Source organism: Pan paniscus, chromosome 16 (genome assembly GCF_029289425.2).
Source record: "Pan paniscus chromosome 16, NHGRI_mPanPan1-v2.0_pri, whole genome shotgun sequence".
In the NCBI taxonomy this organism is placed as follows: domain Eukaryota; kingdom Metazoa; phylum Chordata; class Mammalia; order Primates; family Hominidae; genus Pan; species Pan paniscus.
In genome coordinates, this window is record NC_073265.2 from 68,529,663 (window position 1) to 68,552,435 (window position 22,773).

The 22,773-nt window shown below is 41.2% G+C and overlaps 1 protein-coding gene and 1 long non-coding RNA gene across 6 annotated transcripts in view; one reads left to right on the forward strand and one right to left on the reverse strand.

Moving 5' to 3' along the window:
- The window catches only part of LOC129394064 (uncharacterized), an 89,450-nt gene extending 80,913 nt beyond the window's left edge, over positions 1-8,537 (reverse strand). For 4 of the 5 annotated variants that reach the window (XR_008621256.2, XR_008621258.2, XR_008621259.2 and 1 more), the window contains exon 1: positions 8,139-8,537. This is a non-coding gene — a long non-coding RNA (uncharacterized LOC129394064). The remainder of the gene's footprint in view (positions 1-8,138) is intronic. The other variant, XR_008621260.2, reaches the window with a different exon arrangement.
- ANKRD34C (ankyrin repeat domain 34C) lies at positions 879-22,701 on the forward strand. Its single transcript, XM_003810719.6, has 2 exons — positions 879-7,718; positions 17,703-22,701. The coding sequence occupies exon 2, from the start codon at positions 17,747-17,749 to the stop codon at positions 19,352-19,354; it is 1,608 nt and encodes a 535-aa protein (XP_003810767.1). The 5' UTR covers positions 879-7,718; positions 17,703-17,746; the 3' UTR covers positions 19,355-22,701.
- Positions 22,702-22,773: the final 72 nt, after the last annotated feature.

The window sequence follows — 22,773 nt, forward strand, 5'->3', positions numbered from 1 at the left end:
AGAGAGACTTCGTCTCAAAAAAAAAAAAGTTAAATATTGTTTCTATATTTACTTAGCCATTTCTTTTGTAGGTACTTACTCTAAGAGCATAGTTGGACAAATACAAGATATAATTCTTGTTTAAAATCGTGAAAAATTGGAAACAGCCAAAATGTACGTCTCTTGTGGATTGTTAAATAAACTATAATACATTTATACAATAGACTATGACTTAGCCATTAAAAACTATTATGTATACTATGTTCACTGGCAGGAAAAGGTTTTCAGTACACAGTATATTGTTAAAAGTATAGTATGACACCATTTTCACGTAATTTTTAGGTACATTTATAAAACAGAAATTTCTGGAAAGATGATCCCCAAAATGACAATAGTAGTCAGCTCTGAATTATAGACTGTCAGGTGATTTTCCTTTATCTTTATATTTCTTTGACTTGTTTGAAATTTTTCTTATGATAGAGTACCATTTTGTTTTTTTTTACAAAAAGTTATTTTTTGTTGGGGAAAAAAAGCGGGGAGGGATGGATTTGGCAAAGCTGTACCTTGGGGATTATTTGAATCCTTAAAAGAATTCAACTGTGTACAAGGAAGAGTAAATCTGAATTAAGTGTGTATTCAACTCAGAAAGCTAGGAAAGAAACAGCCAAGGAAGGAAAATGGGAATATGAAATTAATAGAGATAAAAGTAATACAAAATGAATTATAAATAGAAAAATATTATAATTATCAAGCATGAAAGGTCTGTCTTGGAAAGAAAATAACAAAATAGATAAGCCCTGACCAAGTCTTATTAAGAGAAAAGAGACCCCAAATAGCCAACATTAGGAATAGCAAAATGAGGACATAATCACAGACAAGAAGACTTTCCAATTTGCCTCTCAAATTAGCAAATATTTTAAAACATAGTATTACCGTAGTGCTCATGAGAGTCTATCATGGTACATTTCAGAGAGCAGTTTGACCATTCTTAACCAAAGCCTAAACATTTTGTTACCTGTTTTGGAAATCTAGCCAAAGGAAATAATTATAAGATAGATAGATAGATAGATAGATAGATAGATAGATAGATAGATAGACAGACAGACAGACAGATAGATAGATAGATATAGGTAGGGGAGCAGGGGAGGAGAGAAAAAGAGAGAGAGATAGTGGGTGAGAGGGAGGGAATTTGTATGAATTATAGATGAGTAATAGTGATTATCTTCTCTCTGGATAGGGAAATTATGAATAATATTATTTACTTTACATTTTATAATAAACTATTAATCACAAATACAAGCAGAAAAATAAGTAGAAGATAAGAATAGGCAATTTACAGAAAGAGAGCCAGTAAACATTTTAAAAATTGAATCTGACTAGTAATAAATAAAACAATGACCTGATACTTTTATTTTTATCTATCAAATTGCCAACTTTCTTTAATGATTAGATCAAGTGTGGTTGAGGATGCATTCCAAATATGATAAAAAATTAATGAAAATTGGTACAATCTTTCTGGAGAGTAATTTTTCAATCTATATCAAAAGTATTAAGACTTTGTGTCCAAAACTTCAAATGTTTTGCTCTAAGGAAATAACTCAGAATTTTGAAAAAGATTAACTGAGATTTATTCATTGCCATGTTATTTAAAATAGAAACTATGTGAAACCCTAACATTAAACAGATAATTGGTTAAAGAAATTATGATTCATGCATACACTAAAATATAATGTAGCCATTAACAATAAAGTAGAAGCGACTGGGCTCAGTGGCCCAAGCCAGTAATCCTAGCACTTTGGGAGGCTGAGGGGGGTGGATCACCTGAGGTCAGGAGTTCAAGACCAGCCATGCCAAAATGGTGAAACCCCGTCTCTACTAAAAATACAACAATTTGCTGTGCGTGGTGGCACGTGCCTGTAATCCCAGCTGCTCAGGAGGCTGAGGCAGGAGAATCACTTGAACTCGGGAGAGAGAGATTGCAGTGAGCTGAGATCGCACCATTGCACTCCAGCCTGGGTGACAGAGCGAGACTCCATCTCAAACAAACAAACAATCAAACAAACAAAAAACAATAAAGTAGAAGAATAGCATGTAATGACTGGAAAGATAGTAAAAAATTATAATCTAAATTGATAGCTTTATAGCTTATTTTTAAGGAAGAAAAGGGAGATACAAACGAATAAAATGAATATAATGTGCTGCATTATTTAATTCTATTTGAGTAAATTAATGTTTATTGTATGTTATATATGTATATATATATAGTCTCTTTTTCTTGCTCATCAGGGTTTTCCAAATTTTTCATAAAAAGCACTGTGATGGTCACATTATCCATTTCCCATTTGTTGTCTTTCTGACAGAACTCTGTTTTATCTGAGATGGCATTAGACCAGACCAAGGATAGGAATCATTTCTTGGTCTCAGTCAATCATAACAAGCTTGCTCTCCATTTTCCCAACATCTCTTGCATATGACCCCTCCCTTCCTTCCTTCCTTCCTTCTTTCCTTCCTTCCTTCCTTCTTTCCTTTCTTCCTTCCTTCCTTTCTTTCTTTCTTTCCTTCTTTCTTTCTTTTCTTTTCTTTTTCTTTTTCTTTTTTTTAACCTTAAACTATTAAGGGTTAATGACCCATTTCTAATCAAAAGATTCAAGAAGAAGTCAACTGGGAGATGTACTGCTGGGAAAGTTTTGCTCTTCTGATAAAAGGGACTGCTGTGACTGTGTCCGCCCCTTCCATTCTTCCTATCTGGAAAGTGGATGCTACACTTGGAGCTATCAGCAGCCTTCTAGCAATCTCAAGGGGAAAGGCCATGAGCAGCCCTGCTGGCCTTAAAGTTCTAAGCCTCTGAACCATCATCTCCAACTGCCTACCTTCAGACTTTTAGTTATGCAGAGAAAACAAGCCCTCTAGAGATCTGTTACATAACATTGTGTCTGTAGTTAACAATACTGTATCGTACACTTAATTTCTTAAGAGGGTAGATCTCAGGGTCAGTGTTTTTACTACAATTAAAAAAAGAAAAGAAACACCTCTTTGTTTAAGATGTGGCTTTATGTTATTTGCATCAGTTGTGAGCCAGTTTAAATGTGCAATACAAATATTTGGAACTAATTTTTAAAATTAAAAAGTGGAATAGAAGGATGGTAAAAAGAAGTCCATATTTTATGTGTGTTTTCTAGAACATACCTGTAATACATTGTGATAAAAATCTAGTAAAAGTTATGTTAAAATTTACAATATTCTGGCACACATCTAATCACACAGTGCTGGTCTCAAGAGACCAGGCAGGCCTTGTATTGAATTTGTCATGTGATTCTAGGGACGCACCTCCTCCTCCTAGAACTTAGCCTCCCAATCTCTGTGAATTCAGTGAATCAGATGACTCTTGCTGACAGCTCTAAGGAGCTCAGTGCTCACCTCTGAATCTGACTTTCTCTTCCCTATGGATGATGACTGACTGGTAATATACTCTGGAGAGGGAAACTGCTCAAGAGGTCAATAAAGACTTTACTTTCACTGACTTAAAACAGAGTGCACAGGGAACCATGGCACCTGGGATCACGTCATCATTTTCTTGTAGGTGGTAAAATAACATTTGATGTGATTCTCTTCTGATCCAACTGCCTGTGTAAGAGTGGGTCAACCCTCCCCCAAATCTCTCAACCACAGCCCAAATTCCATCACACATTCTTTCTAGCACCCTCTTAAGTGAGACACCCCACGATTACCCATGGTATGTGTCCTTCCTCACTGCAACAAGTGATACAGCCAATTTGTTCAACTATACTTGAGTCCCTGGTGGTCTTAAGCTGGAGGGAATTGATAGTAGTAGATATTCAAAGCTTTTATTACTATTATTAGCAATTTTTTTAAAAAAAAGTACTATTGCTGTTGTTGTTTTTAATCAAGTAGGCCCAGCATGTAAGGTGCATCTCTGAGGAAGTAGCTGATGTATCCATAAGAAAGCAGACTTGGAATAGGTTGCAAAAGTCCTTTTGCTTCATGGAACAGTGTGAGTTGATTCACTTACACACATACATACACACACATCTCCAAAGAGATGCTGACAAGTCTTTAGAATGCTCCTTTGCAAAGGCAGAGAACGTGCCTGCCTTATTCTAAATATACAGCACTCCAAAAGAAGGCAGATCAGGTCACATAGCACAGACTCAATAGTAGATTTTGGCTGAAAACCAAAATGAATTCAAGCCTCCTGGGAGACCTTAACAGTTTAATTTAAATACTGATAGATCAGGCAGATAAACGTAGTTAACACATACAGGGTGCTTAGTCCCTATCAGACACTGTGCTAAACATTTTACATATTTTACCTTAGCTGCCTCTCATCCCAGTTCTAGAAAGTAGATACTAATATTAACCCAATTTTATGGACACAAAGGCATTTGGTGTCTCATCGGAGACACAAAGACATTTGGTGTCTCATCAGAGACTATGCAGCTGGTGAGTGCTGGAATTGGGATTTAAATACAGGCAGTCTGACCCCTGAGTCTGTGCTCTTAATCAATACACTATACTGCCTGTAGTCCAAAGTAAAGATGTAAAGGTTGCTGATATGGTTTAGCTGTGGTCCCACCCAAATCTCATGAATTGTAGCTCCCATAACCCCCACATGTCAAGGGCAGAGCCAGGTGGAGATAATTGAATCACGAAGGCGGTTTCCCCCATACTGTTCTCATGGTAGTGAATAAGTCTCATGAGATCTGACAGTTTTGTAAATGGGAGTTCCCCTGCACAAGCTCTCTTGCCTGCCACCATGTAAGATGTGACTTTCCTTCTCCTTTGACTTCCATCATTATTGTGAGGCCTCCCCAGCCATGTGGAACTGTGAATCCATTAAACTTCTTTCCTCTATGAATTACCCAGTCTCATGTATGTCTTTATTAGCAGTGTGAGAGAGGACTAATACAGGTACTAATGTACAATTAACTTTACAGGTGTACTTGTATTGTTTGTGCCCCAAAACACAGAATGTACATTTTTTTCTACATTAAGTATGAGGGAAAATGCTTGTGGAGTATTTTTTATTTGTCATATAATAGACCACAACATGGAAATGATGTAAATCATATAATTCAACCACAGCAAAATAACATTAATGAAAAATAGTGGGGGAGAACACAACATCAGGAATAAAAAAAGGGATATAGGAATAGATTTAAAGGAGATGAAAAATTATAAAGGAGCATAATTTGTAACATTATGCCAATACATTAAAAAAGGTAGATGAAATGAACTTTTTTCCAGGTAAATATAAATTACCCAAAATTGACTCAAGAAGGGTCAGATGATGAATATGCCAACAAGCATCAATGATTTGAGAAGATAATCTAAGATCTATCCTTCTAAAATCCATCAAGTCCAGACAGTTTCATGGGTATGTTCTATTAAACCCTCAATGAACTGATAGTTAACTTGATAATTTAAATATTCCAGAGTGTAGGAAAAAACAGAATGCTTCCAAAATCATTCTATAAGGTTACCATAACCTTGCACCAAAGCTGAATGAGAACCCTCATCCCCTAAAAAGGAAAAAGAACACAATTTTTATTTATTAATATAGATGGAATAAACTTTAACATAAGTAAATTATTGCAATCTAGCAGTGTATTTGTATAAAATAACATACATTAACCAAGTAGAGTTTGTTTTGAGAAATATAAAGTGTTATAAAGGTGGCATTCACATCAGTGAGTGAAGAATGGACTTTTTGAATTGGTGTTGGGACAATTGGGTTCTCATCTTTGTCAGATCCTTACCTTACCCTGTGCACAAATACAGTTTCCAGATGAAATGGTAATCTAAACAACAGAGCTATACATTACTAGAACATTTAGGGAACTGTATGGTGATTCTGGGGTACGAAGCCTCCCTAGGCAAGATGGGAAATCTAGAAACCATGCAAGATAAGACATGTGTTTGACTACATAAACCTTGAAACTGCTTTAGAGAGAAAAACTCCACAAACAGTAGGCAGTCATTATAAATATTGGGTACTAAGAGAGTACGTTTCTCTAAGTGATACTATAGACACACTAAGTGATAAAGGCAACTTATGGAATAATATTTTTGCCCTTAAAAGATAAAATTGATAATCCTCCAGCAAGCTTGATTTAAAAAATTGGGAATGGAGCAGTAGAAAACAGAAATAAATAATATCAGCAATAAGGAGGCCCAGAACAGTATTAGAGATGAAAATAAATATAAGGTGACACTATTTGTAACTTTGTGCCAGAAAATTTGAAAATGTAAATGAGATGGACAATATCCTAGGAAAATATAAATTACTAAAAATGACTGAAGAAGTAGGGATTTAAAAAACATAGGGCAAATAGAACCCCTGTGTGCATATACATGTATCTAGACGAAAATGCTGGTTACCTCTGGGGAACTGATTAGTGGGGGAAGGACACTGCAGGGTAGGGGAGGAGGGGGCACTCACTTTCTATTTTTTTTGGAAAGCATTTTAGTTTTTTTTTTTTTTGTAGAGACTTTTTTTTTTTTTTTTTTTTTTTTTTGGTAAGTCTCAATATGTTGCCTAGGCTGGTTTTGAACTCCTGGCCTCAAGCGGTCCTCCTACCTTGGTCTCCCAAAGCGCTAGGATTACAAGCATGAGCCACTTACTTTCTAAATACAATGCCTTATGCTTTCAATCATATGCAGCAACTATTAACTACTTTGTAAAAAGGAAACGAAGATTGTCCGCGAACGACTCCACAGGAGGCCCTGGGAATAGGTAGCGGGTGGGCTAAAACATGGATTTGGAATGAAATCCAACGGCCGTGGAACCAGCCCTGATCATCAAATTATTCCCAGTTTTGAGGATCGCACTGCACCCTCCTCTATCCCTCTCTTTCCTACACCTTGGACAGACAGTCTGAGATTCCAGGGCGTGTGTGAAGGAAAGCCGAGGAGGGCAGGGCCGCAGAAAGAACAAAGGGGACACGAGTTCAAATTCCTGCCACGGTCTGAGACCTGCAACGTCAGACTTTAGGAGCGTCCCCTCACTTCTCCGGACCCCAGGAGTGGCCGCGCCTGCTCCGCGCTCACCCTCGGGGAGTCTAGGAGCCCCCTGCTAAGTTGCTGAGCGAGTCGGAGCCCCAAGAGCTAGGGTCGAGGGGGTGGGGCAGCAGGCGCCTCTGCCGAGGCTGCAGGTAGGCACTTCCCCACCCCCGCGGCCCCCTCCTTCCTCATTCCTCGCAGCTCGCACACCCACACAACCCTCGCCCGTCGCGGCTGGAGAGCTGCTCTCGGCGCCAGCGGGCAGCAGCGCGTCGTCAGCCAGCACAGCCGGCCGAAGACCAAGCCGGAGGGCTGGGGCTGCGCAGAGACCTGCACACCCGCAGCGCGGAACCGGGGGCGATTCCTATCTTTCTTTCATGCTTCTTTCTTTTTCTTAAAACCAAACCAAACTAAACCAAACCCAAAACTCCCCTGCTCCCACCGCAACTTGGAGGAGCGGTGGACCGATTTGAAGGAACTGACGCAGAGGTTTTATTCACGAACCTTGAAGAAGTTCTGGGCAAGTGACTCAACAGGACCCGCGGGGCCCGGGGTAGCCCCAGCTCCCGGCGCTGGTTCAGTCTGGCAGTGCCCTCTGGCAGCCAACCCGCAGCTGCAGGTAGGGGTGCTGGACGCCCCCTGATTTTGTTTTGGGAATAATAATGACACTACCTATAGCCTGGACCCAGGTGGCCTCGCTCGGCGATTGTCCCCACCAGGTAAGCGCACCCCCAGGGGTCTGCATTGGTCACCCGGGTGGGGACCTCGAGCTCCCGAGAAGTCGGTCCATGCTGTTTAGCCACAGGCAGGAGTGGGGAACTGGTAGGAGAGAGCTTGCTTTTATCACAGGAAATTGTGGGAGACGGGAATGGAAGGCGGATTTAACATTTTTTATTTTTGCATTGACGCGTGGGGATGAGATGCGTAGGGGCCTGGATTCTTGTAGGAAATGGTTGCGGAGCGGGGCTGGGTGATAGGTGTCTGGATTTTTGCAGGGACTGAAGGGGAAGAAAGGTCGTCAGTTTTTGCAGAAACCTGTGAGGAACTGGCGGTGAGAGGTTATGATCCTGAAAATGTGCACGAAATTGTAAAAAGTAGGCACCTAAGCATTTCTGAGAAATGATGGGAGAAGCACTTACCGCCCTGGTTTCACCTGACCCCCATGCTCGGCCTTCTGGAAGATGCCCACAGACACTGGCAATAATGGACGCTGGCACACTCTGCCGGCGCGGCCGGAGCCCCGGAGTTCAGCACCTCGGACAGAGCCCGAGCCCCGCCGCCCGAGGCGCACAGTGAGCGTGGAACAGCCCGGCTCCCTAGCCCCCGGCCAACGCTGCTCTCAGTTCAGGGCAGCTACGTAACACCGCCCCTAGCTCCGCGCCAGAAAGGGCTCTCGAATCGCAAAAGCAAACGTGTTCGATTTCTGATCTGCTTCTAACTGCTTCCCGTGACTGCAGAAGGAAGAGGCGGAGTGTAAAGATATCTCCCAAGCTTCCGCGAAACTACAGCCAAACGGTGTGGCCTCCCCGGGTTTCGGAAGGTGTACCCAAACTTCTTTAAAAATCTAGCATTTATTAAGCGCTTACCATGTGCCAAGGCCCCGTGCTAAGCCAGTGCACCACAAATTTGTGTCCTATGATTATCCCCATTTTACAGGTGAGAAAACTGAAGCAAGAGAGGCCGAGTAACTTGTCCAGGTTTATGGAACTAGCAAATGGTATGGCTGCGCTCTTAAACACTGCCAGATTGCAGTGGTGGGAGGATGTGCTTGAGTGGAATTCCCTGCGTGAAATAGCTCTGAACTTGGGATCAGAGGAACAGAGTTTAAATCAAAGCTGTAGCACTTAAAAACGTGTGCCCTTAGACAAAATTACTAAATGTGTCTGAACCTCAGATTTTAACTATCTGTAAATACTTGGTAATGCTTTCCTTGCAGAAGTGTCAGGGGAGGGTGGCCAAGGAGATCATATGTGTGGAAAGACTGGCAAACTGGGAATTGTGGTTGGGTGTTAGGGGCTGAAAGGAAGGAGCAGGTAATTAGAAGAGAAGGAGAATTGGTGGTGAACACTTCCCTCAGCACACTCCAAAGGGACTGGGCACAGAGCGGGGCTCAGTGGGAGGAATTCTGGATGAGCTTAGTTCAGTGTGTAATAGCCTCTTAGATTTTTTAACAGGACTTTATAGAGAGTGTGGACATATTGCCTATCATTTGATCCTTATAACAATGTTGATAAGTAGGCAGGACTGGGGTTATTCTACTTGTTTGGCAAAATGATGCTTGCCCAAAATTACTCAGGTACTTAGTAGCAGAGCTGGGATTAGAATCCAGATCTCCCACCTCTCTAGCTTATAATCCTTCCACATGGACTGGCACATCCTCAGGAGCTTGAATTCTGGGGCAGTTAAGCACTAAAGTGTATTTAGACAAGTACTATAAATATGTGACATTAATGGTTTTTAAACCATTTTGAAACAGCAGTTTCATATGGATTAATCTCATAAATGTTTATTGATTATATTCTATTTTGTTCCACAAAGAATTTAAAGCAATTTATAAGGCTCCACAAGATGTCAGGTTTGCACGTATTCGAAGTAGTCGAGAAAACAGAGGTGAAACAAGATTAAGGCTATAGCCACAGATAAAAGGAATACAAAGTATGTATATTATAAAGTCCTAGAAACTTGCTCTGGTCTCTAAGTACTAGAAAGTGTATAACCAAGCACTTTCTTGGAGGTCTAGGAACTTTGAAGATGTTTGCAAAAGTCCATAGACTCTTCTCTTTTGTATAATTCCATCCCTTGCCCTCTGTGAGATCTTCACTGTGCCAAACAAGGGATGTTTAACTGGAAATCCAGTGTCAGTGTGACTTGAAGAAGGGGAAATAAAGTGTATGACATTGTATCTGCACTCAGGTAATTAAGTGTTAGTTACATAATTTATAATGGTTCACATGAGCAAACCATACTTTAAAGTTTATATAAAGGTTTACATCCGTTAGCTTATTTAGGCCTTCTAACAACTCTGAAGAGATAAGCAGCTACAAAATGACAGGAAGGACAAAATCCTAGCATCGCGATTTTATATATTTTACTTTCATACACAAACCCGCATCCCTATACAGGCCAGTTAAGTAACCTGAATGTGTGAATCGGGCCAATTGTAAGACTATGGAGAATGACAGGGCCTTTTCAAACTGAACAGTGAATAATCCATCTTAAAACATTCAAAGAAAATTTAAAGCACAGTGCCAGCCAAGCAAGACATGACTGTGGGCTACATTGGCTGTCAGACCTTTAATATGTAATCTTGGTCTAAACTACTCAGGCCAAGGATCTGAGAAGGCATGGGAGTGAAAGACCCTGGATTCAGAGAGAGAAAAGTTTCAATCCCTGTATTTAAGTTTCCTGTTTCTAAACATGGAAGATTGAACAAGATGGCTCCTCTCAGCTTAAAAAATATAAGACATCTTTACTTTTGGGGACAATAAAATAATCAAAGGACATCAGGACAAAGATAGCAAACACTTGCATCTACTTATTGCCTCCATGAAAGAAGGCATCATTTTAATTTTCTGACACTGGTGATATTTTAATCTTCAGTATTTCCTCTCCAGCCCCTGTGCCATTGGAAGATATAGTGGCCACCATTATAGTGGAAATGAGTCCAACAGAAAACAGACCAGAGAGGTGAAAGTGATGGTGGGGGTGGAGTGGGGGTGAGGGGTTGGCTGGTAGAGACAGGGAGTACAGCAAGGGAGGAACCAGGCAAACTTTGCCCACTTCTCAGTTTACTCTTCTTATGAAAGACATGAAAAAAACCCACTTTATGGTTGCTAATTTTTAAAGACAAAAATATTCTGGCCAGAGCAGCCAAAGTGGATGGGATCTCAACATTCTAGGAATGCTTCAGCTTTTTTCAATCCAGATTGTTTCTTTTCTCTCCAACGAGCTTAGAGATCTTGTAAATCATTTAATATTTCCAGTATTAGGTGTTCTTAATATTTATTCACTGTGATGCACAACAGGAGATAAATTTTCAAATGAAGGTAAATTAGATTTTGGTTGACACTTTCATCGAGTGGACCACTATTCAGTTTTAACTTTCAAACATCTCTCCAGCTTGAGTCTTTCTCTATCTCCCTGCTGTGCTGTTTCTGATCCTCTTCATCTCTCAGGGGCTCCGAGATGACCCCCAAGCCTCCCAATCCATCTCCCACACTGTGGCCAATGATCATGTCACTCTCTTCCTTAAAATTCTTTACTGGTTCCCTATGTCCACACAGCAAACATCAAACTTCAGGACAAGGCTACAAGGAACTTTGAATCTGATCTCTGTAGACCTCCCCTTATTTGCTTGCTCCGTCAGTGCACTTCCCACCACCACCGTGCACTAACCATCAAGTTCTTGAAATGTCCATGTTCTGCTACCTTTTGCCTTTGAACTTGTACTTACTCCTAAGTGTAATGACTTCCTCCTTTTGATTCAACAACTTTCCACTCATGTTTTTCAAGTACTAGCTCAATTTTATTCTCTTTGTGAGCCCTTTCCTAATCTGCACCCCGAGTCCCTCCTGGCACTCATGTCTCCTTGTTTTATATTTGTCTTCCATTCTGGGACTTATTAATTACTTTGCACTACAGTTATGTCATGTAGAGGCTAAGAATGTGGACTTTGGGGTTAGACTGCCTGGATCTGAATTCCAGCTCCACAGCATATTGCCTGGGTGATTTGAGGTAAGTGACTTTACCTTCCTGAGACTCAGTTTCATTTTTGATAAAATGGGGATAATAATAGTACCCACCTCATAGTATTACTATAAAGATTAAATGACACAATGCATATAAAGTGTTCAGCACATTGCTTGGCACATGGCGAGCATACCGTAAATGTTTATTACTATCATTAAAATATACATCCACCTTCTTTCTAAATTGTAAATACTTAGCAGCCATTCCTGAATTTTATACATCTCTTTATCCTTAACACCTAGCCTGGAGTAGATAATCAATATATGTTTGATCATGAATGAATGAGCAAGTAGATAGTTAATATATGTTTGATCATGAATGAATGAGCAAGTAATGCCAGTGTTTAGTCAAGGTTTACTTGCTTATAAGTAACAGAAGTTAATTCAAGCCACCATAAACAAAAACATGCTGACTTATTGGGAGGTTTCTAAGTCGTTCATGAACTCCAAAGTCAGTTGAAACTTCAGAGGAAGGAGGAAAAGTACTCTCTCCCTGCCTCTCATCTCAGCTTCTCAGTGTGTTTACTTCATTCTTCTTCCTCTGCACGTCACCTTTTCTGCTTCTGTGCACTTGTGGCTAACCCATGAACGCAGCTCTTACATCCAGAGTTCTCTACAAACAGCCCAGCATAACTGGTGTTTCTCAGCCTCAATTTCAAAATCCACCCAAGGTTGAGTCAGCCCTGCACATGGGGCCGGTCAAATAATATAAACCATCAGCCTCACTCTGTGTGCGGGGAAGGCAGGAATAATATCAGAAAGAAAGAGTCACTGTAGCTTGTGAGAGTCAGAGTCGCTCATTGATCCCTAAATGACCATGGGCAAGCCACTTCTTCACTCTTGGCTTCAGTTCCCTCATCTGTGAAATGGTAGAAAAACCTTCCTGAAAGGGCATTTCATGGTTCATGGGAGGCAGTTATCATCAGTCTGGAGCAAAAACATACATATTAACAGTTTGTTGGGCTATAATCCCTGGGGAGTAGGAATGAAGGAAAATGAAAAGTGACGCAAGGGAGGAGGAAGAGCAAATATAGGGGATACGTTATTGAGCTAGCCACAGCTTCATGGCAAATGCACTGATTATTCTGTCATATGGAAATTGTATAATCTATTGCATCTTGGAACAGGAAATTGGGTGAGGAGAGGGAGAAGCATTTATGTAATATCTCTTTCCCATCCTCTATTTTCTATTGGTCAACATCTGTTCTACAAAGGGTTAACTCCCTCATACTTCTTGGTTGAGTAACCTGGAGAAAGTCAGGCCAGGGTCAGTTTCTTCTAGTCAGCAGAAACCAGGTGTGGGGGTTCACCATTTGTAGCAGACAACAGCAGTAGTGACCTGACACTAAGTCTGTGGGAAAGGTTTGAACTTTGTTAAGACCACTCAGGCAAGAAAGCAAGGTGAGTGTGTAACACCAGAGACAGGGAAAGTAGGCATGGTGGCTATGCATATCTGGGATGGTGCATGAATTTAGTCTGTGGTAATTTGTAAGGCTATTGTCAACTGCGACCATGTAAACAGCAGTCTTTTAAGCCCAGTATTCTTTTTTTTTTTTTTTTTTTTTTTTGAGTTGGAGTTTTGCTCTTGTTGCCCAGGCTGGAGTGCAATGGTACGATCTTGGCTAACTGCAACCTCTGCCTCCTGGGTTCAAGTGATTCTCCTGCCTCAGTCTTCCGAGTAGCTGGGATTGCAAGCGTGTGCCACCACGCCTGGCTAATTTTTGTATTTTTAGTAGAGATGGGGTTTCACCATGTTGGCCAGCTGGTCTCGAACTCCTGACCTCAGGTGATCCACCCGCCTTGGCCTCCCAACGTGCTGGGATTACAGGCGTGAGCCACCATGCCTGGACAAGCCCCATATTCTTAAAATGAAAAGTGTACGATTATTGCAGCATGCTAATAGTTAATGTTAGCCTGGCACATTTTATCTGGGCTACAAGAGTGAGGTAAGCACCTGATTCTGTCCTCAGACAAAGCTGTTGCATTTCATCACTTAAGGAACTTCAGATGGGAGGCCCACAGTAAAAAAATGGCTATAGACAACTTGCAAAAGAACTGACCACACAGAATGTTATGCCTATTGGTGGGCTAGATATAAATATTCCAGACCACAGAAAAGAACCTGTATGCCTTGTCTGCAACCTGCTGCCTCCTTAGGTGCTGAAGGGGAAGAGTTAAAATGGGGACAAGATCTGAGCATAGGGGAGGAGGAGGCCGCTGATTCCAACTGAAAGGAGAGAAGGATTCTCCTACATACGCCATCTTTCCTCCATTTCTTTCTTCTTTGCCTCCTTTCCTGCCTCTCTTCCTCCCTCTCTTGACTTTGAGCTAGACTAGAGGTACGTGATTTGCACTGCACACAACATAAAAGGTAACCCGATTATCCATCCACCCTCCTTCCCACCTTCTTTTCCTTCTCCTTTTTCTCCTTTCCTCCATCTTTTCCTTTATCCTACTTTCTAATTATCACACAGCTGAGAAGGGAGCAAAGACAGTATTTCTAGCTTGAGGGGTGCAGGGCTCTGTGGAGGGGTCTGACCCAGGTGATTAACGAGACTGATACTCAAAGAAAGTTGCAAAGTATTAAGTAACACAGGGGATGTGGCATCTAGTTTTGTATATGTATGTGTGTGTTTTTGTGTGTGTGTGTGCATGCACGTGTGCAAAAGAAAAAGAGAGAGAATATACAAATATGATGTATGGTATTCCAGAGTATGAAGATACTGCATTTTCTTTATCTATTTCCTTCTTCTTCTTCTTTTTCTTTTTTAAGAGATGGAGTCTCACTCTCTCACCCAGGCTGGAGTGCAGTGGTGTGATCATAGCTCACTGCAGCCTTGAACTCCTGGGCTCAAGTGATCCACCTGCCTCAGCCTCCTCAGAAGCTAGGCCCATATGTGCAAGCCACGACACCCAGCTTTTTTTTTTTTTTTTTTGGTAGAGGCAGAGTCTCACTATGTTGCCTTGGCTGGTCTCAAACTCCTGGTCTCAAGTGGTCCTCCTTGGCTTCCCAAATTGCTGGGATTGCAGTTGTGAGCCATCATGCCCAGCCTATTTTCTTCTTGATGGGTTGTTTCCAGTTTTTGTCTTTAATGAATAGTGCTGCCGATGTCTTTTGGTACACATATTAGTTTATTCTCTAATATTGCTACACTTGGCCCAGGCCGTGGGTGTTTCTTCCACTAGTCTCACCTGGGTTCTCTAATGCAATTGCAATCCTCTAGGGGCTGGCTGGGGCTGGCTGGGCTGAGATTGTCTCACTCACATTGTTGCAGTTAGTTGGGGCTACCAGCTAAAACTTCATGTGCCCTTCCTGGTAGGTATTCCAGACTTCTTTACACAGCAGCTGGGTTCTAAGACAGCAAACTTGGAAGCTGCAAGAACTACTTAGGCTTTGCCTTGGAAGTCACACAGTTACATTTTATGGCTGAAAGCGAGACACAAGGCTGACTCCTAGTGTACATACGAGGACGGGAGGACCTCATGGCCATCATTTGCAAACTACCACAGGTATAAACCTAGGCATGGAATTACTGTGTCAGAGTGTGGGCTTTGGTTCAGTCTAGTTCAATTTATTTATACTACCAACAGGTTCCTGTTGCTTCCTGTCTGCACGCCTCTTGGTATTGTCAGTCTGTCTAATTTTAGCCATGCTAAAATGGTATTTTGTTTTGCTTTAATTTGATTTTCCTTGAGTACTAATAAGGCTGGGTATCTTTTTATGTGCTTATTGGTCATTTGTGTATCCTCTTTTGGAGGAAGTGATTTGTAGGAGTTCTTTATATAGTCTGATGATGAGTCACTGTAATTTCACTCAACCCTCCCTCTTTGATCTTGAGTGATTTTCCTCTTGAGTACAAAGGAAGTAACATTTGAACTGAAGTTTGGGGGATGATGAATAATTAAAGAAGAGCAAGGACGCCTTATAGTTAGAAACATGAACAGTGCCAAGAGGAAAAACACATGAAGAATCGTGCATTTGAGAAATGAGATTTGAAGATAGAATGTGAAGAAGACTGGAGTGGCAGGGAATGATTCTAGAGAGGTAGGCTGAGGCCAGGAGAAGAAGGACCCCTTCGATGAAATGGAAAGAAGCATGTTTTCTCCAGACATTCCACTCATTCATCTAGTCTTTGGAAATTCTGCTTCAAATCTCCAGAGTTCAGAGACTGAAAAGCTTATTGATGCATAGGGCTTTAACACAACAATGCTGTGTAGGACCACAGAGGAATAAAAATAATTAAAATTGACAGAAAGAGAGGAGAGAAAGACCATTCACACACACACACACACACACACACACACACACACACACACAGAGAGAGAGAGAGAGAGAGAGAGAGAGAGATCAGTAGGAGAATTAAGGAGAAAAGAGGAAGGGGATGGAGAGACAGAAACGGAGACTTGTTGTCAATGTATTTAATAAACACACAGTGCCCTTGAATGGTGGTAGTTTTCCTGGAAATCTAGCAGAACACATAAACACAACAACATCAGACTCATGTAGTTATCAGAACAATGCATTTGAGGAAGCAGAAAGATACACACTAGACTCTTAACCATGGTTACTTCTGAAGAGGACAGTGTTTTCAAGGAGGAGTGGGGGATGAATAAAGGAGACCTCTTCCTCTTTATATACTTACATGTAGTTTGGTTTTTGTTTTAAATAACAAGTATCTATTCATGTATTAGTTTTTTCAGAGGGATATATATAGCCATTTCTCAATTTCAACCAAGAAAAGCTTTTGCCTTCCAACTAAATAGAGTAATATAAATAAATAAATAACTGCTCAGGCAAATAGCATAAGAGAAAGAATGATGTGAATCAGATGAGGAGGAAACTCAGGCATTGTGGCAGGTAGGCCACATGAGCCATCTGCTCATTAGGAACCTGGAGGCACAAAAAGCCTGTGTGAAGGTGCTGTGCTGGCAGAGACATGGCCAGTGTGGTACCCGTGGGCTGGCAGGGCATCAAGACTGGGACACCCATCTCTTCTTATTTGTGAAGGGCCTCTCAAGCAACACATACATTGAAGATTTTGAGTCCAGGAATTAGGGAACTTACAAAAGAATCAAAACAGAACACTCAGGTTTGACCAACCTCAGCTGAGAAAGCTTTGGTCTGAGCTTTATTTCCTAACATTTGTGAACAAAAATGCAATCCTCTTCTCCATTCTCTGCCTCCTATCAGTTCAACCAGAGGGAAGAGAATAGCATGGCTTTATTCTGAATACGGAGAATATGAATTCTGACATCTGCTGGAAAAGTGAAGACTACAACCTGGAAAGGGATAACTAGATTGATTTGGTTTTACAGTTGTTTTCACTGTCCCTCCCTCATCAACCCCCATTACAATAATCATACATATTTATTTTGGGAAAACTGCAAAAAGAAGAATACGGAACCACTCATAATCCTACTGCCCAGAATAAGGATTGACATTTTGGTGTGTTTCCTAATAGTCTTTTTGATGCGCACCAACAACAACACATTAAACAATTATTTATGAGGCCACCTATTCACTACATGTGAATCACTGCCAAATGCTGAAGATATAGCAGTGAAGAAAATAATCGCAAACCTTTTTCTAAGGAATGTGGAGTTCTACATTTGTGATAAGTGCTGTGCAGTCAACACAATAACATCTTGCATTTAAACAAATGTTTACTCTATGCTAGGCTTTATGTTAACTGCTTTTCATGTGGATGTTTTATACACACTCTCTTATGCAGTCTTTACAATGACCCTATGAGGTAGGTTACTACTATCACCCCCCCACGTCATGACACACTATTACAGATGCAGAAACTAACTCAGCAATGTTAGATAAGTTGGCCAAGTCAATGTAAGTTGGGATCAGGTTGGGATATGACTGTACCCAGACCCCGTAATAACCATGCTGCACAGATCTGTTATAAAACATATAACATTTGTTCCCTCTTCTTCCTTTGCTAGGTTTGATTGCTACTGTGGCTCAGGTCCTCTAAACTGTAGCCAATATGATGGATGATGACACTGAATTAAGGACTGATGGAAACTCTTTGTTAAAGGCTGTGTGGCTGGGGAGGCTCAGGTTGACCAGGCTGCTCTTGGAAGGGGGAGCTTATATCAATGAAAGCAATGACAAAGGCGAGACAGCTCTCATGGTGGCCTGCATCACCAAACATGTGGACCAGCAAAGCATCAGCAAGTCCAAGATGGTGAAGTACCTGCTGGACAACAGGGCAGACCCCAATATCCAAGATAAGTCTGGCAAGACTGCCCTCATCCATGCCTGTATCAGAAGAGCTGGGGGAGAAGTGGTCTCCTTATTACTGGAGAATGGAGCAGACCCCAGCCTTGAAGATCGCACTGGGGCTTCGGCTCTGGTTTATGCAATAAATGCAGATGACAAGGATGCATTGAAACATCTCCTTGATGCCTGCAAAGCCAAAGGGAAGGAGGTGATTATTATAACAACAGATAAATCGTCTTCAGGCACCAAAACCACCAAACAGTATCTTAATGTCCCTCCTTCACCCAAAGTAGAAGACAGGCATTCACCTCCACTGTGTGCATCTCCCTCTGACATAGAGCTGAAGGCTCTAGGCCTGGACTCTCCACTCACTGAGAAGGAAGATGACTTCTTCAGCCTCCAAGCAGGGCATCCAAGCAGTTGTAACACCTCCAAGGCTGTTAATGAGCCTGGGTCACCCACCAGGAAAGTCAGTAATCTCAAAAGGGCCCGTTTGCCCCAACTGAAGAGGCTCCAGTCTGAACCTTGGGGCCTGATAGCGCCCTCGGTGCTGGCAGCCTCGACGCGTCAGGATGAGACCCATGGTGCCAGCACAGACAACGAGGTCATCAAGAGCATCAGTGATATATCCTTCCCTAAAAGGGGGCCCCTCTCCAGAACCAACAGTATCGATAGCAAAGACCCCACCCTCTTTCACACAGTCACAGAGCAGGTTCTGAAGATTCCAGTCTCTTCAGCATCGGCATCTTGGAAAGCAGCCTATGAGAAAGGTCAGGCTCCCCACCCACGTCTGGCCAGGAGAGGAACTCTCCCTGTTGACCAAGAGAAATGTGGTATGGGTCCATCAGGACCCTCTGCTCTCAGAGAGCCTGCATCCCTCAAATGGCTGGAAAATGACCTCTATGACTTAGATATACAGCCAGGGCCTGACCCTCCCAACTCCATTTCCCTTGAATCCGGCAAAGGACCTTTAGATAGAAAGAAGCTCAACAGCTCTCACTTGTCTCTTTTCCATGGCTCTCGGGAGTCCCTGGACACTGTACCTAGCACATCCCCCAGCTCAGCACGCCGCAGGCCGCCACATCTTCTAGAACGACGAGGTTCTGGAACTCTGCTCCTTGATCGCATTTCTCACACTAGGCCTGGCTTCCTGCCGCCTTTAAATGTGAATCTGAACCCGCCTATTCCGGATATTAGATCTAGCAGCAAACCTTCTTGCCCTCTTGCTAGTGGCTTAAAATCTATGGTTCCTGTTGCTCCAAGTTCACCAAAGAGAGTTGACTTAAGAAGTAAAAAGAAGCTCCTCAGAAGGCATTCTATGCAAATTGAACAAATGAAACAGCTGTCTGATTTTGAAGAAATCATGACCTAGAAGCTTTAGAAAGGCTTAAAATAGTCAATATAGTTTATGGAAGGGACTATGGATGAGACTGCTTCCTGATCATTCCTTAATGTTGAACTGTGGCCACTTCAGAAGATATAAAAGCAGGATGCTGCTTCACTTCTGAGAATAATCCCTGGGTTTTTATAGGCCTACTTGAAAAGAGCTCAGGATAATTGGGTTTTGAAGATAAATTTTTAAAAATTCTGCAAAGGAAGAAAGCCTTTGGAATTCGAAGGTAACACAGCAAGTACAATGATGTAAGCTGGGGACATCAGTAGTTTTCTATCAGACAAACAGAAAAGAATTTAAATCAGGAGGTAGTATTTGGAGTATGTCATTTGTAATAAATCTATAAAGTGCCTACATAGAAAACGAGGCTTTAACATTTGTTAGAATGTACAAAAGCCCCAAACCAACCCCTCAGTGACTAAATCTGGGTGTCTGGGTTCTATCTGATGGAGTAGAAGCAGAATTCCCCCACGGAAGAGGCTCTGGCCTGTGGGTCCTGGCTCTGACTCTGTCAGGGCACTGTAAATCATGGTGTGGTTGAACTCGTTCAGTAATCCAGTAATATATTTTGTTCACATACTAATTTGTATGTGCTCTGAGTACCCAAATATCCCATCTATGTGGCCCCTGAATTATGATATGTCATAGTAGCTGATGCCTTAGAGATAAATCTTGCTCCAGAAATGAAACTTTCCCCAGACCCCTCCCCTGACACAGGCTCTTGTGTTGAAATCTTGCGAAAAACAGTCAAGGTTAACTAACTGGGAGTTGAATGTGATACAATTATAGATTAGAAATATCAGAAGCATTTCCAGATTATTCTTAAAAGTTGATGAGATCTTCCCAAACCAGAATGACAACTGAGGATGAGATGTGCATAGATTAAATGGTAAAGTGGGTGGTTCTCAGGTGAGAAGCAGTGAGGACCATTCATTTTGCAGCCTAAAAATTTTAGGGGATGCAAACTGTCATTTCCCCTTCAGTTATGTAAATAATTGAAGAAAAATCTGGTTTCTTCTCTTCCTGAACTATCTAGGTGAGAAGAGATTTGTAGAAATAACCTGCACAACCCTTTTAGGCTGCTTTGAGCAAATCCAAGAAGGAAAGCAGAGACTTAGCACATTTGGTATAATGTAGCCACATCTTAGATGAATATATTTTTGGTTATTTCCATTTATGTTTCCTCTCGTGCTGCTGAGATCTATTTGCTCTATGGTTAAAAAGTTCAATAGTTCCTGAGGACAGCATCATATAGAGGAAAGAGGGCTTTGAGTCTGACATATTTGGGTTTGCATACCAGTCTTATCATTTACCAGCTGCGTGACCTTGAGGAGGCAGCTTAACTTCTCTTAGTCTCTGTTCCCTCATCTGTAAAATAGGATTAGTAGTGCTGCACCTTACAAGGTTGTGGTGAGAATTAAATGACACAATGTATGAAAGTGCTGCCATTGTGCCTGGCACAGGTAGAAGTCACTGGATAAGAAGTAGCTAATTTTAATGTATTTCTTGAGACTGCTGAAGCAATATCTCAAATAATACATACGCTACACAAAATGGAATAAAGTTTCTCTGGAAAAGTTCAAGTATCTCCATGAGATCCCCAGTTATTTTTATAAGTACTGATCTCTAAACTCATGTGTAAAGTAAAAAATTCTGCCATATAAACTCTACATATTATATAATTTTTCTATAACTACCTTTGCTAGAAATTTATCTGAATATTCCAAACGAAAGTGTTAATGATGGTTAAACAAAAAAACTCGGTGTTGTTCGGAGGGCTGTCTGTCCTGTGTGTTGTAGGATGTTTAGCAGCATCTCTGGCCTCCACTCACTAGATGGCAGTTACACCCTCTCCCCAGTTGTGACAACCAAAAATGTCTCTAGACGTGGCCAGATGTCTCCTGGGTGCATCACCTTGGTTGATCTCTACTGCTAGACCTATCGTATATGTCAAGAACAACAAAGCTGTATGGAAATGTGAGTGCTGACTGGACAGCTAGGCCCTCCTGTTAACTTAAGACAATTCAAATTGTGCTTTAGTAAGAGGACTAATCAATACTAGTGTTGGGCCTTCAGGATTCTCGGCAAACACACTCCAACATGTGTGCTAATGGTCTCATACTTTGTAGGAAGGGAAGAAAATAAGGAAAGCACATAAACTAGCAAAAATCTATAGCTCATGAACTTGGTTTAGTGTGGACAACCCTGTTCTTTTCAGAACTATTTAATCATTAATAGTTCTTACCAAGTAGAAGTGATCCCAGGCAAAGAAACAACTTTCCAATGCATTCAAGAGAGAATCATACAGACAACCATCATTCTCAGCAGCTCATTAAATGCAAATACACACACGCAAAGAGAGAGAGAGAACACATTTTACATACTTTTCCAGCTGTTGTTAGTGTCACTTAAAACTGATCTCTGCTGGTAGTATCCAGTTGTGAGTATAGTAAGACACTGCATAGGAGCATTTTTTTTCTAAACCTTTAGCTAAGATTTGGAAACCCAATATTTCCTAAGTAGTGAGTGTGGTCTATTTATAGTAATTAGCTTAGGTGACACACCAAACATGATGAGTTGCTCATTCAGGATAGCCGGTCCATTGCACACATGTGTAATATCAGGTACTCTCATGCCACTCATTGCCTGCATCAGTCAGTCATGACCTTTGCATCAGCCTTTCAATAGACAGTCATCAGGCTAGTATCTTATCTCATCACTACTTGACGATGAGTTCGCCGAATTAGACTGTTCTATACCAGTACAACAACCAAAATACTTTCTCATAGATTATGCATAAATACGCAATTTTGTCCATGTCAATGAACCTAACAAGAATGCTTTTTAAAAGTATATTTTAGATTCAAACATGCTTTCTAGATCAGAGGTTAACTTGTCTTTTTGAAATCCTGGAGTCACTTATAAGTTAGCTGCAAACTGTAGTTTCGGTAATTCAACTGCTTAAGCATTTCTGGACTGTTTATCAAAATATATTACAGAATGTGAGACTAAAGTTTAAAGTCTGGACCTTTGGTTTAATTTCTAGACATTCCAAAGCTTTTTTTTTTCTTTTTAAAAAGCCCATTGTCAACTCTCTTAGAACTTCATCAAGCAAATTGTACCTTGCAAATGTAGGTTGTGTCTGACCTTCCTTCTTTTTGTGTGTTGGTGCCTCAGATGTATCATGTGCTGCTTGAACTGGTTCTCTACAGTGTTCCTTCCTAGTCTCAAGCTGATGATGTGCTCAAAGATGTATCAAAATCCATGTAATGACACCTTTTAGATGTTTCTAATATGTCAATAAATGATATATTGCAATCCTTCAATAGTATTTTCCACTTTTTCTCAGTGAAATCTCAATTATAAGTATTACCTTTTCCTTAAGATGAATTGACGTG

Coding starts and splice junctions, on each gene's coding strand:
- ANKRD34C (XM_003810719.6), top strand. CDS start 17,747: ATGATGGATGATGACACTGAATTAAGGACTGATGGAAACTCTTTGTTA.